The sequence below is a fragment of the Oncorhynchus kisutch genome, linkage group LG4 (assembly GCF_002021735.2).
Source record: "Oncorhynchus kisutch isolate 150728-3 linkage group LG4, Okis_V2, whole genome shotgun sequence".
NCBI lineage: Eukaryota > Metazoa > Chordata > Actinopteri > Salmoniformes > Salmonidae > Oncorhynchus > Oncorhynchus kisutch.
Window position 1 is genome coordinate 41513488 of NC_034177.2, and position 12697 is coordinate 41526184.

At 43.4% G+C, this 12697-nt stretch overlaps 1 protein-coding gene across 1 annotated transcript; it reads left to right on the top strand.

Annotated features, from left to right (window-relative positions):
- Window positions 1–748: 748 nt before the first annotated feature.
- rxylt1 (ribitol xylosyltransferase 1) lies at window positions 749–5110 on the top strand. The gene is made up of 6 exons (XM_031822955.1): window positions 749–1458; window positions 1666–1845; window positions 2004–2106; window positions 2232–2546; window positions 3381–3551; window positions 3910–5110. The coding sequence occupies exons 1-6, from the start codon at window positions 1311–1313 to the stop codon at window positions 4310–4312; spliced, it is 1320 nt and encodes a 439-aa protein (XP_031678815.1). The 5' UTR covers window positions 749–1310; the 3' UTR covers window positions 4313–5110.
- Window positions 5111–12697: the final 7587 nt, after the last annotated feature.

The window sequence follows — 12697 nt, forward strand, 5'->3', positions numbered from 1 at the left end:
CTAAACTCTTCACTTCAAAAGTCCATAAGCGGGTTTTCACTGCTCCCTTGTACTTGATTGATTAATCAAGGTCACTAATTAGTAAGGACCACCCCACACCTCGGGTTTAATTGAAAGGGAAAACACTAAAACCTGCACACACTAGGCCCTCCGTGGTATAAATTTGACACCCCTGGTCTACATGATGAGATTATTATGCATATTTTTATTTGTCAAAAGGCAGTCAAGCATCAATCATCATGTCACCAAAATAAAACCCTCAATATTTATTGGAAAGGAGCATCAAGACCCCCTGTGCACTTTCACCTCCCTGTGAAGTTCATTATCCTTTATTTAATCTGTAGCCTAATGAACTGCATGGTTTCCCAAGTCATAGCGGGAGGAACACACACCATACCATCGCGTTTACTTTGATATGATGGTTATTATATCAATATTTGCGCATAAAGGCGTTCCACCACCATTTCTCGCATTATTAATTTGACCAACACAAGAAGACCCCACCATGTCGAATGAACAAATTATCTGTCGGCATTTATAAAATTGTACCGAAAATACCTGTTTCCATCACAGCTGTTTTGATTTTTTGCGGGGGATGGTGTGACTTTACTCACATAAAAAATTGGGATGGAAACCACAGGAGGTTGGTGGCACCTTAATTGGGGAGGGTGGGCTCGGGTTAATGGCTGGAGCTGAATATGTGGAATGTTATCAAATACATCGACATTCCAACTGCACCTTTTCATTTTCGTCAAACACTATTTTATATTGGATTGCCTTTGATTTGATGACATGCGCAGTTTGGCGTGTGTCGACCGTTAGACCCGATTATGTGTTTCTGTGCGTGAGTTTCGCTCGCCAACGTCGCCATGACATCGCCTACGAGCGTGATAGTGGATTTATAAAGGAGAAGCAGTTTCTGTCTTTGCCTTAACTGGCAGCTCGCTCCGCCTTAGGTACGTCCTGGGTAACATCCGGGATTATGTTTCAGCGCGCAGTCTCAATTCTTATAACATCTTTGTAAGCAATTTGTTTTGTATTTAATTTCAATTATGCCCAACGAGTCGTTTTATTATCAAAATAAAAATCGGTTCTGTTTGACGGTAAGAAGAACATGCTTCACGTAGATGAATTCCAAAAGGGGAATCATTTTTCTCCGGCAAATCTTATGCCAGCCTTTGAGCTGGGTCCTTGAACTGTAAACAGTCGCCTTTGATTGCTTTCTCAGTGTTTCCGAGACAACGAGCTGTACAGAGATTGGTCACTTTAACTGATACTCGAGTGCAGAATGGTAACGTGAGACGGAAAACATGAAAAAACATCACAGAAAAATATTCATCCTGATAGTTTTCGTTTATGTGGTGTTTTCCTTGTATGCTGCATACAATGTATTTTTTAATACGAAGGTGATCACCCGTGTCCACAGAGTGGTGAAGAAAATTACAGTCGCAACCTCAGGTAAATTACCTAGCTAGCTACTTATCTGACAAAATAAACTCACTGTCCATAGTTTGCGGGTCATGTCCAATGTTGTATATGATAATATACAGTCAACACGTGAATACTCTCACATGGTTATGGACTGGTCATGTGAATTGGCTATTTGAAAACCACTAACTAGCTAGCTCCAATAAGTGTTATTGTACTGCTGTTTGGTGATTACAGGTGGTGGTGTTGTGGCTCCTTACATTGGGGATGATGTGTGGAACCCTTGGGAGGATGAGCAGGCTAATGCGCTTTCTGCTCTGCACAAACAGAGGGAGGCTTTCAGACAATACCAGGAGCACATTGACAAGAACAGGCCCAAGAGATACAAAGTTCAAATCTGGGGGAAAGCGGCCATAGGTAATGCCTTTTTACGGATCTTCTGTGATAAGTTGTACAATATTGCTTGGTATCTTTTTGTTGTTTGATGCTTCCTCTTACAATGTTAGGTTACATTATGGAGTAAAAAACATTGTTATGGATATTGTCCCTCTGAAGTAACTTCTCTCTTCTATCAGGACTTTACCTTTGGGAACATATTTTAGAAGGTCCCCTCAACCCCACCGACATACAAGCACAGTGGAGAGAGGGGGAGATACAAGTGGGAAAGATAGATTTCAGGTAAGGCATCACAAATGAGACTCCAATCACAATATAAGATGCATATGATCTAGCGGATGTCAGCTAATCTGACAGCCCTCCACCCCACCATCTCTCTCTCTGTCTGTCTGTCTGTCTATCTATAGTTTCTACACAGGTCCAGCGGTGATCCAAGGCCATGTTCCTCTGGACACAGACAGTGTTGTTCTAGTGCTGAATGGCCGGGAGCAGCAGAAGATCTCCTACGCCACCCGGTGGCTGCAGCATGTCCAGACCTTGATGCAGTTCCACGCTGTGAATCGTGTGGCTGTGGTTCTGCTGGGCAGCGAGCGCTGCACCAATGACTGGATCAGCCCCTACCTGAGGAGGCACGGGGGCTTTGTGGACCTGCTCTTCCTGGTCTATGACAGCCCCTGGGTTAACAACAAGGATGTCTTCCAGTGGCCCCTCGGAGTTGCCACGTAGGTTATCTGAACCCTTATTCATAAAGTGTCAGAGAAGGAGTGCTGATCTAGGAGCAGTTTTATCTTTGAGATCATAATTATATGGAAAGAGGACCTGATCTTAGATCAGCACTCCTACTCTGAAATGGTTTGTTAATACAGGCCCTGATTTAGTTTGAAGGTTTCTCTGAGATTGTTTCTCATGTTTCAGAATTCTGCATTTCTTGTTTGTCTTTCTTCCCTCACCATGTACTTTTAAAATATTTTTTTACCCTCTTTTTCTCCCCACATTCGTGGTATCCAATTGTTAGTAATTACTATCTTGTCTCATCGCTACAACTCCCAGTCGGGCTCGGGAGAGACGAAGGTCGAAAGCCTCCGAAACACAACCCAACCAAGCCACACTGCTTCTTAACACAGCGCGCATCCAACCCAGAAGCCAGCCGCACCAACGTGTCGGAGGAAACACCATGCACCAGGCGACCTTGGTTAGCGTGCTCTGCGCCCGGCCCGCCACAGGAGTCGCTGGTGCGCAATGAGACAAGGATATTCCTACCGGCCAAGCCCACCCTAATCCGGACGACGCTAGGCCAATTGTGCATCGCCCCATGGACCTCCCGGTCGCGGCCGGCTGCGACAGAGCCTGGGCGCGAACCCAGAGTCTCTGGTGGCACAGCTAGCGCTGCGATGCAGTGCCCTAGACCAATGCGCCACCCGGGAGGCCACTTTTCCCTTCTTTCACTCGTGTTTCCATTGTAGGCTACATAATAGTACATTTTAACATTTTAGGTAAAGCATTGCACCAGAAAGGAGCACATTTTAAAAGTGGACTTGTATGCCCGCTCTGTTCAGATACAGGCAGTTTCCTGTGGTCATGCCAAACTCCCATATGGTGAGCTCCACAAGGCCCTTCCTCTGTAACTTCCTGGGAACTGTCTACAAGAACTCCTCGAGGGAAACACTCATGGGGATCTTGAAACAAACCGGACTGGACAAAGAGTGCATCACTACTGGCAGAGAGAAGTATTTCACTATGCTATGCTGTCACTGTCAAGCACTGTATCAATTCACAATAATGGGTTTAAGTCCAATTTTTGCATCCTGTCTTTCTCAATGAGGTTTGGACCTCTAGTAGCTCACTTCAGTGGAATTACTTTTGTTGGTAGGCTTTGTTTACCAGTGAAATATCAATTGAGTCAGCACGCTCAAATAGAAGTTCAACCCTTTTTTGATCTTTGCATTTAAAAATTCATGAAGCGCAAAGGGGAATTTACAAGTACTATATATATATATATATATACAGAAGCACTGTTTAAATACGTAATACATTAAACAAACTCCCTGCTCACTAGACGTTAATATTCCTCCTCTTCTGCATCAGGTGGCTTCCTCAGGAGACAGTGGAGAGTCTGAGACGGTACCAGACAGCCCTGGCCCAAAGCGAGCTCACCCTCTGCCCCGTGGGAATCAACACGGAGTGCTACCGCATCTACGAGGCCTGTGCCTACGGCTCCGTACCCGTGGTGGAAGACATGGTGACCCCAGGTGGGTGCTCTGCTGCACGCAGCTCCCCACTGCGTCTCCTCAAAGCTGCAGGAGCCCCCTTCATCTTTCTCAAAGACTGGAAGGAGCTTCCAGGCCTCCTGGAAAAGGAGAAGATGATGAGCCAGGAGGAAAGGACTGAGAGGAGGAGGAAACTGCTGGAGTGGTATAGCAGTTTCCGCCAGCAGATGAAGGACAGGTTCACCGAGGTCTTAGAGGAGACCTTCTTCAAAAACAGCTAAATCTTTTTAAAGCTCAGAGTAAAACACAAAATGGCACATAATTACGAGGTACTCTGTGGATCTCATTGGCAGTGTGTTTAAGGGAGAAAAGCCACATTTTTGTGGATTTTGTGGGCTTATGGCTCCATTTTGTAAGGTTTCCACTAGTAGCTGACAACTGTCTCTCACAAGATAATGTTCAAACAAAACATTGATTTCAGGCTATGGGTGAATTATATTAGAATGAGGTGGCTGTAAATCTTGTTGTTCTCCATAATTTATTTGACATAGTTCAAGATTTACATGTATTTATGTTGTAACTTAAAAGATTAGGGATTTCAGTTGCTCTTGAACTACTTGCTAAATGCACACTCCAAAGCAACATTGTATTCAACCTTTCAGTAAGGCCCAGTTATTGTATTTTTACCCGAGGAGGGTGGCACTATAGGAGGACAGGCTCATTGTAATGGCTGGAATGGAATGAAATTAATGGAACTGTATCTAACACAGTAAACATATGGAAACCACGTTTGACATTCCATTTATTCCATTACAATAAGCCCTTCCTCCTATAGCTCTTCCCACCAGCCTCCTCTGATATTTTTTCCATCTAGAAATTTGTCGGGTGGCTATCTCCTTTTCCTTTACGTTTATCATTGACCTGTCCTTGAACTGTGTAGGGCTTGTTATTGTGACAGGAGTAGGTCTATCTCCAGTGCAATTGCAGCAAACCATATCCTGTGGTAAACCATAACCTCATCTTTTCATGCTGTTTTTTTATTTAAATTGATTTATTTCACATTTTTTTAACCAGGTAAGCAAGTTGAGAATAAGTACTCATTTACAATTGCGACCTGGCCAAGATAAAGCAAAGCAGTTCGACACATACAACAACACAGAGTTACACATGGAGTAAAACAAACATGCAGTCAATAATACAGTATAAACAAGTCTATATACGATGTGAGCAAATGAGGTGAGATAAGGGAGGTAAAGGCAAAAAAAAGGCCATGTTGGCGAAGTAAATACAATATAGCAAGTAAAACACTGGAATGGTAGATTTGCAGTGGAAGAATGTGCAAAGTAGAGAGTAGAGTAGAAATAATGGGGTGCAAAGGAGCAAAATGAATACATACAGTAGGGGGAGAGGTAGTTGTTTGGGCTAAATTATAGATGGGCTATGTACAGGTGCAGTAATCTGTGAGCTTTCTCTGACAGCTGGTGCTTAAAGCTCGTGAGGGAGATAAGTGTTTCCAGTATCAGAGATGTTTGTAGTTCGTTCCAGTCATTGGCAGCAGAGAACTGGAAGGAGAGGCGGCCAAAGGAAGAATTGGTTTTGGGGGTGACCAGAGAGATATACCTGCTGGAGCGCGTGCTACAGGTGGGTGCTGCTATGGTGACCAGCGAGCTGAGATAAGGGGGACTTTACCTAGCAGGGTCTTGTAGATGACCTGGAGCCAGTGGGTTTGGCGACGAGTATGACGCGAGGTCCAGCCAACGAGAGCGTATAGGTCACAGTGGTGAGTAGGGTATTGGAGGCTATTTTGTAAATTACATCGCCGAAGTCGAGGATTGGTAGGATGGTCAATTTTACAAGGGTATGTTTGGCAGCATGAGTGAAGGATGCTTTGTTGCGAAATAGGAAGCCAATTCTAGTTTTAGTTTTGGATTGGAGATGCTTAATGTGGGTCTAGAAGGAGAGTTTACAGTCTAACCAGACACCTAGGTATTTGCAGTTGTCCACATATTCTAAGTCAGAACCGTCCAGAGTAGTGATGTTGGACGGGCGGGCAGGTGCAGGCAGCAATCGGTTGAAGAGCATGCATTTAGTTTTACTTGTATTTAAGAGCAGTTGGAGGCCACGGAAGGAGAGTTGTATGGCATTGAAGCTCGTCTGGAGGGTTGTTAACACTGTCAAAAGAAGGGCCAGAAGTATACAGAATGGTGTCGTCTGCGTAGAGGTGGATCAGAGACTCACCAGCAGCAAGAGCGACCTCATTGATGTATACAGAGAAGAGAGTCGGCCCAATAATTGAACTCTGTGGCACCTCCATAGAGACTGCCAGAGGCCCGGACAATAGGCCCTCCGATTTGACACACTGAACTCTATCAGAGAAGTAGTTGGTGAACCAGACGAGGCAATCATTTGAGATCCTCATCGGGTCTGCCGATGAGGATGTGGTGATTGACAGAATTGAAAGCCTTAGCCATGTCAATTAATACAGCTGCACAGTAATGTTTTTTATTGATGGCGGTTAAGATATCGTTTAGGACCTTGAGCGTGGCTGAGGTGCACCCATGAGCAGCTCTGAAACCAGATTGCATAATGGAGAAGGTATGGTGGGATTCAAAATGGTCGGTAATCTGTTTGTTGACTTGGCTTTCGAAGACCATAGAAAGGCAGGGTAGGATAGATCTAGGTCTCTAGCAGTTTGGGTCAAGAGTGTCCCCCCTTTGAAGAGGGGGATGACCGCAGCTGCTTTCCAATCTTTGGGACGCTCAGATGACACGAAAGAGAGGTTCATGTATTAGAGCTTGAAAAATGATTAACACTGTTCCTGTTGCATCTTGTTTTCTGTGAAATGTTGTAAACTGTTTGTTTTGCTATTAAAACGTGTAATATTAGTCAAGTTGTAAATGTTTTATTAATTTCATGAGACGAGAGAAAATGTATCTGTACCATAACATGATCACCAGCAGATGGAGCAAAAGAACCACATTAATTTCAGTACACATTGTATGCTGAATATATAGTACCAGTGAAAAGTTTACATAGAAGAATAGTGAAGACATCAACACTATGGAATCATGTAATAAACAAAGTGTTAAACAAATCAAAATCTATATTTTATATTTAAGATTATTCAAAGTAGCCACCCTTTGCCTTGATGACAGCTTTGCACACTCTTTACATTCTCTCAACCAGCTTCACCTGTAATGCTTTTCCAACAGTGTCGAAGGAGTTCACACATATGCTGAGCACTTGTTGGCTGCTTTTCCTTCACTCTGCGGTCCAACTCATCCCAAACCATTTCAATTAGGTTGAGGTCAGGTGATTGTGGAGGGCAGGTCATCTGATGCAGCACCATCACTCTCCTTGTTCAAACCTACCAGCCTGGAGGTATGTTGGGTCATTGTCCTGTTGAAAACAATTGATAGTCCCACTAAGCGCTAACCAGATGGGATGGTGTATCGATGCAGAATGCTGTGGTAGCCATGCTGGTTAAGTGTGCCTTGAATTCTAATAAGTCATAGACACTGTCACCAGCAAAGCATCCCCACACCATCACATCTCCTACATGCTTCACGGTGGGAACCACACATGCGGAGATCATCCGTTTACCTACTCTGCGTCTCACAAAGACATGGCGGTTGGAACCAAAAATTGCAAATTTGGACTGATCAGACCAAAGGACAGATTTCCACCATTGAAAGTCTCTTCTTATTGGTGTTTTTTAGTAGTGGTTTCTTTGCAGCAATTCAACCATGAAAGCCTAATTCATCCAGTCTCCTCTGAACAGTTGATGTTGCGATGTGTCTGTTACTTGAAGAATTTATTTGGGCTGCAAGTTCTGAGGCCGGTAGCTCTAATGAACTTATCCTCTGCAGCAGAGGTAACTCTGGGTCTTCCTTTCCTGAGGCGGTCCTCATGAGAGGCAGTTTCATCATAGCGCTTGATGGTTTTGCACTTGAAGAAACTTTCAAAGTTCTTGAAACTTTCCGGATTGACTGACCTTCATGTCTTAAAGTAATGATGGACTGTTGTTTCCCTTTGCTTATTTGAGCTTGGTTTTCTACCAAATCAAAGTTTATTTGTCAAGTGCGCCAAATACAACAAGTGTAGTTCTTACAGTGAAATGCTTACTTACAGGTTCTAACCAATAGTGCAAAAAAGGTATTAGGTGAACAATAGGTAAGTAAAGAAATAAAACAGTAAAAAGACAGGCTATATTCAGTAGCAAGGCTATAAAAGTAGCGAGGCTACATACAGGAACCGGTTAGTCAGTCTGGTTGATGTATTATGTACATGTAGATATGGTTAAAGTGACTATGCATATATGATGAACAGAGAGTAGCAGTAGCGTAAAAGAGGGGTTGGTGGGTGGCGGGACACAATGCAGATAGCCCGGTTAGCCAATGTGCGGGAGCACTGGTTGGTCGGCCCAATTGAGGTAGTATGTACATGAATGTATAGTTAAAGTGACTATGCATATATGATAAACAGAGAGTAGCAGCAGCATAAAAAGGGGTTGGGGGGGCACACAATGCAAATAGTCCGGGTAGCCATTTGATTACCTGTTCAGGAGTCATGGGTAGTCGAGAGAACAGTCTATGACTGGGGTGGCTGGGGTCTTTGACAATTTTTAGGGCCTTCCTCTGACACCACCTGGTGTAGAGGTCCTGGATGGCAGACTGCTTAGCCCCAGTGATGTACTGGGCCATTCAAAATACCTTCTGTAGTGCCTTGCGGTCAGAGGCCGAGCAATTGCCGTACCAGGCAGTGATGCAACCAGTGCTCTCGATGTTGCAGCTGTAGAGCCTTTTGAGGATCTCAGGACCCCATGCCAAATCTTTTTAGTTTCCTGAGGGGGAAATAGGGCTATCTTCTGTATACCACCCCTACCTTGTCACAACACAACTGATTGGCTCAAAAGCATTAAGAGGGAAAGACATTTCACAATAGGAACTTTTAACATGGGACACCTGTTAATTGAAATGTCGTCCAGGTGACTACCTCATGAAGCTGTTTGAGAGAATGCCAAGAGTGTGCAAAGCTGTCATCAAGGCAAACGGTGGCTACTTTGGAGAATCTCAAATATAAAGTTTTTTGGTTACTACATGATTCCAAATGTGTTATTTCATAGTTTTGATTTCTTCACAAAAAAAATTTGTAAAGTAGGTGTGTCCAAACTTTTGACTGGTACTGTATATTTGGGGAGTATATATATATATACTGAGCAAATATAAACGCAACATGAAACAATTTCAAAGATTTGACTGAGTTATAGTTCATATGAGGAAATCAGTCAATTTAAATGAATTCACTAGGTCCTAGTCTGTGACTGGGAATATAGATATGCATCTGTTGGTCACCATTTGCCTCATACAGTGTGACACATCTCCTTCACATAGAGTTGATTGAGCTGTTGATTGTGGCTTATGGAATGTTGTCCCACTCCCCTTCAATGGCTGTGCGAAGTTGCTGGATATTGATGGGAACTGGAACATGTTGTCGTACACGTCAATCTAGAGTACCCCAAAAATTCTCAACGGGTGACATGTCTGGTGAGTATGCAGGCCATGGAATAACTGGGACATTTTCAGCTTCCTGGAATTGTGTACAAATCCTTGCAACATGGGGCCGTGCATTATTATGCTGAAACATGAGTTGATGGCGGCAGATGAATAGCATGACAATGGGCCTCAGGATCTCGTCACGGTATCTCTGTGCATTCAAATTGCCATAGATAAAATGTAATTGTGTTTGTTGTCTGTAGCTTATGCCCACCCATTCCATAACCCCACCACCACCATGGGGCATTCTGTTCACAACGTCGACATAAGCAAACCACTCGCCCACAGGATATAATTCCCGCTGCCCGGGAACAGTTGAAACCGGGATGAATCCATCCAGCACACATCTCCAGTGGCCATTGATGGTGAGCACTTGCCCACTGAAGTCGTTTACGACCGTGTTGAGGATGGTTAGCATGCAGATAAGCCTCCCTGAGATGGTTTCTGACAGTTTGTGCAGAAATTCTTCAGTTGTCCAAACCCACAGTTTCATCAGCTGTCCGGTTGGTTTAGAGTGCCCTTTTATTGTCCCCAGCACAAGGTGCACCTGTGTAATGATCATGCTGTTTAATCAGCTTCTTGCTATGCCACTTCTGTCAGGTGTTTGGATTACCTTGGAAAAGGAGAAATGCTCACCAAATTTGAGACAAATACGCTTTTTATGCATATGGCAAATTTCGGGGATCTTTTATTTCAGCTCATGAAACATGGGACCAACACTTTACATGTTGCGTTTATATTTTTGTTCAATGTAGGTATAGATGGACCTTTTCTCAATTAGATTTGCTCATCTGCTGCGTCCTCTCTCCTCCGTCTTCTCTCACCTCTTGCGTCCTCTCCTCCGTCCTCTCTCGCCTCCTTTTGAAAAGGGTCCAAGTTAATCGAGGAGAGTTGGTGATGGATGGAAAGTGGTTTGCTTGAAATGAGACGGTCCTTCTCCGCTCGCGTCATTAGGCAAATTATGTTTACAGGGGTGGATTCCAAAAGAACTGTGTAAACGGACATATTGCAATAAAGTAACATGTTGTTTTTAAACATGTTTTTATCTTCTGACACAACAAAAGGTGATTCAAAAGTGGTGTGGCAGATTTCAAAACTCTTCCGTGGTAGGATACACATGAGTATCCTCAATGAAAGTTGGCAATCAAGGAAGGGAGGACACTTCCATTTGTCTACTAACGAATTGGCACTCCTCTACCACTTATCGTTTTCCAGGTCACGGAGGACGGAAAACGGTCTTTTGCCCAAACGAGAAAACCCCATAATGTACACAATTGTTACTCAGTTACAATGGGAATAGTTGAAAATATTAAAAGGTCTCTTTTCAAAAAGCATGTTGAACACCAAATATGCTCTATATTCTCATAGGGGCCTTATCAGGGATGTTGATCCTGTTAAAGAAAACAACTGATGTAAGTTGATGTCACTTTTTACATAAGATCATTTCATACATATATTTTCACTGATCTGTTGGTTCTAGTCTCATACAGTAGACGCACCTAATTTGAGGTTTATGTCACACACCACAGATTAGTGGATGGATGGGTGACTTGTAATATTGTATGGAATATATTTTATTTTTACAAAACCATTTTGAAGTGTAGAAACCGCCAAAGCTATTTCACCAATGGAAATATTGTTACACTGGTAGCAGGTGAGGCCTAATTTGTATAATAATTCCCTGGTGCCACTTTGATGCAATGAACAGCCGTGTTTATAATGTCAACACTGCCTTGGGGAGTATGTATATGTGGATCACACCCTGTACATACCTGGGGAACTTCTAGCAGGGATTTCCCCGATATTATCAGAATACATAATCGGCCATCTAGCAATTCTGGCAAATTCCAGATGGGCTGTACACACAAAACTGACACACAAAAATATTTGTATATATATACAAAAATAAATAAATGGTAGGTGACAAGGCCGGTGGCCCATTGGCCTGTTAAGGTGATATTTAAAATATATATTTTTTTACTCACAATTTCTCTGTTATACTAATCTATGATGAGCCTTTGGCTGGTCATTGAGCAATGACCGGTACCCCTACCAAGATTGTCAGGCCCGGTTTAATGATAGGCTGAGCTGAGGTCACGCGAACTCACATTCAAAGTGAAAACGCAGCATCGGCATAGACCTGTTCCGACTCTGTCATCAGTTAGAGAGCCAAGATCATGGATGGTTAAACATGGAAAGGGTGCCTGTAAACATAGAAAGAGCACATTCTACATTGTCCTCTCACTCTAAACGTTCTATTTTCAGGTGGCTAAAGCCATGACTCGGTCAAACAGTAGTGCATTATCCTCATGAGTCCTGTAATGAAAGTGTGTGCTGTGCCCCCCGTGTCTGTTTTGCTGGGGCCTGCTGCTGTAATGAGTGAGCCTCTCTCCTCTCCCCCATGCACTTGAGAGAGAAATGTGTCCTGGTCATATAACGTTTGAAAATGCAATTGCGGGAAAGACACTAGTGGAGGCTGCTGAAGGGAGGACGGCTCATAATAATGTCATTAACGCCGCAAATGGAATGGCATCAAATAGGTGGAAACCATGTGTTTGATACCATTCCACCCATTCTGCTCCAGCCATTACCACAAACCTGTCCTCCACAATTACGGTGCCACCGTAATTGTGTGTGGGGGGGGGGGACTTCTCCTGGATCCGCCCCTGCTTCCTATGTTTACCAAAAACCAAAGGAAGCATTCAAAGGAAATAACATCCTCACTACAATCAATTATGGGGAGGTTTGATAATGTTGTGGGGTTGCTTTGCTGCCTCTGGTACTGGGAGCCTTGCAGGGCCGGCTCTAGACTTTTGGGGGCCCGAAGCAAGGTTTAGTTGGGGGGGCACCCCTTCTCGTAGCAAAACATTTTATTGTCCTCCCTCTTAACAGTGGAGAGAATAAAAATTAAAAAAACATTTCCTGCAATTCTAAACATTTTGCCATGGGGCGGAGAGAAAACATTGCAGTTTTATAGCTTATTTCCTGCAATTCTACCCATATTGCGGGGTGAAGATAGCATTTTTAAAATTCAGTTTTAAAGCTAATTTTGTGCAATTCTACACATTTTGTAAGGACTTATGCTATGTCATGTTAATATGATATCTGAGT

What these genes read in the sequence shown, in the direction of transcription:
- rxylt1 (XM_031822955.1), top strand. Translation starts at nt 1,311, where the DNA reads ATGAAAAAACATCACAGAAAAATATTCATCCTGATAGTTTTCGTTTAT. An exon ending in CTGGGGGAAAGCGGCCATAG is followed by an intron (nt 1,846 to 2,003) that starts GTAATGCCTTTT and finishes CTCTTCTATCAG; the next exon opens with GACTTTACCTTTGGGAACAT. An exon ending in ATCACTACTGGCAGAGAGAA is followed by an intron (nt 3,552 to 3,909) that starts GTATTTCACTAT and finishes CTTCTGCATCAG; the next exon opens with GTGGCTTCCTCAGGAGACAG.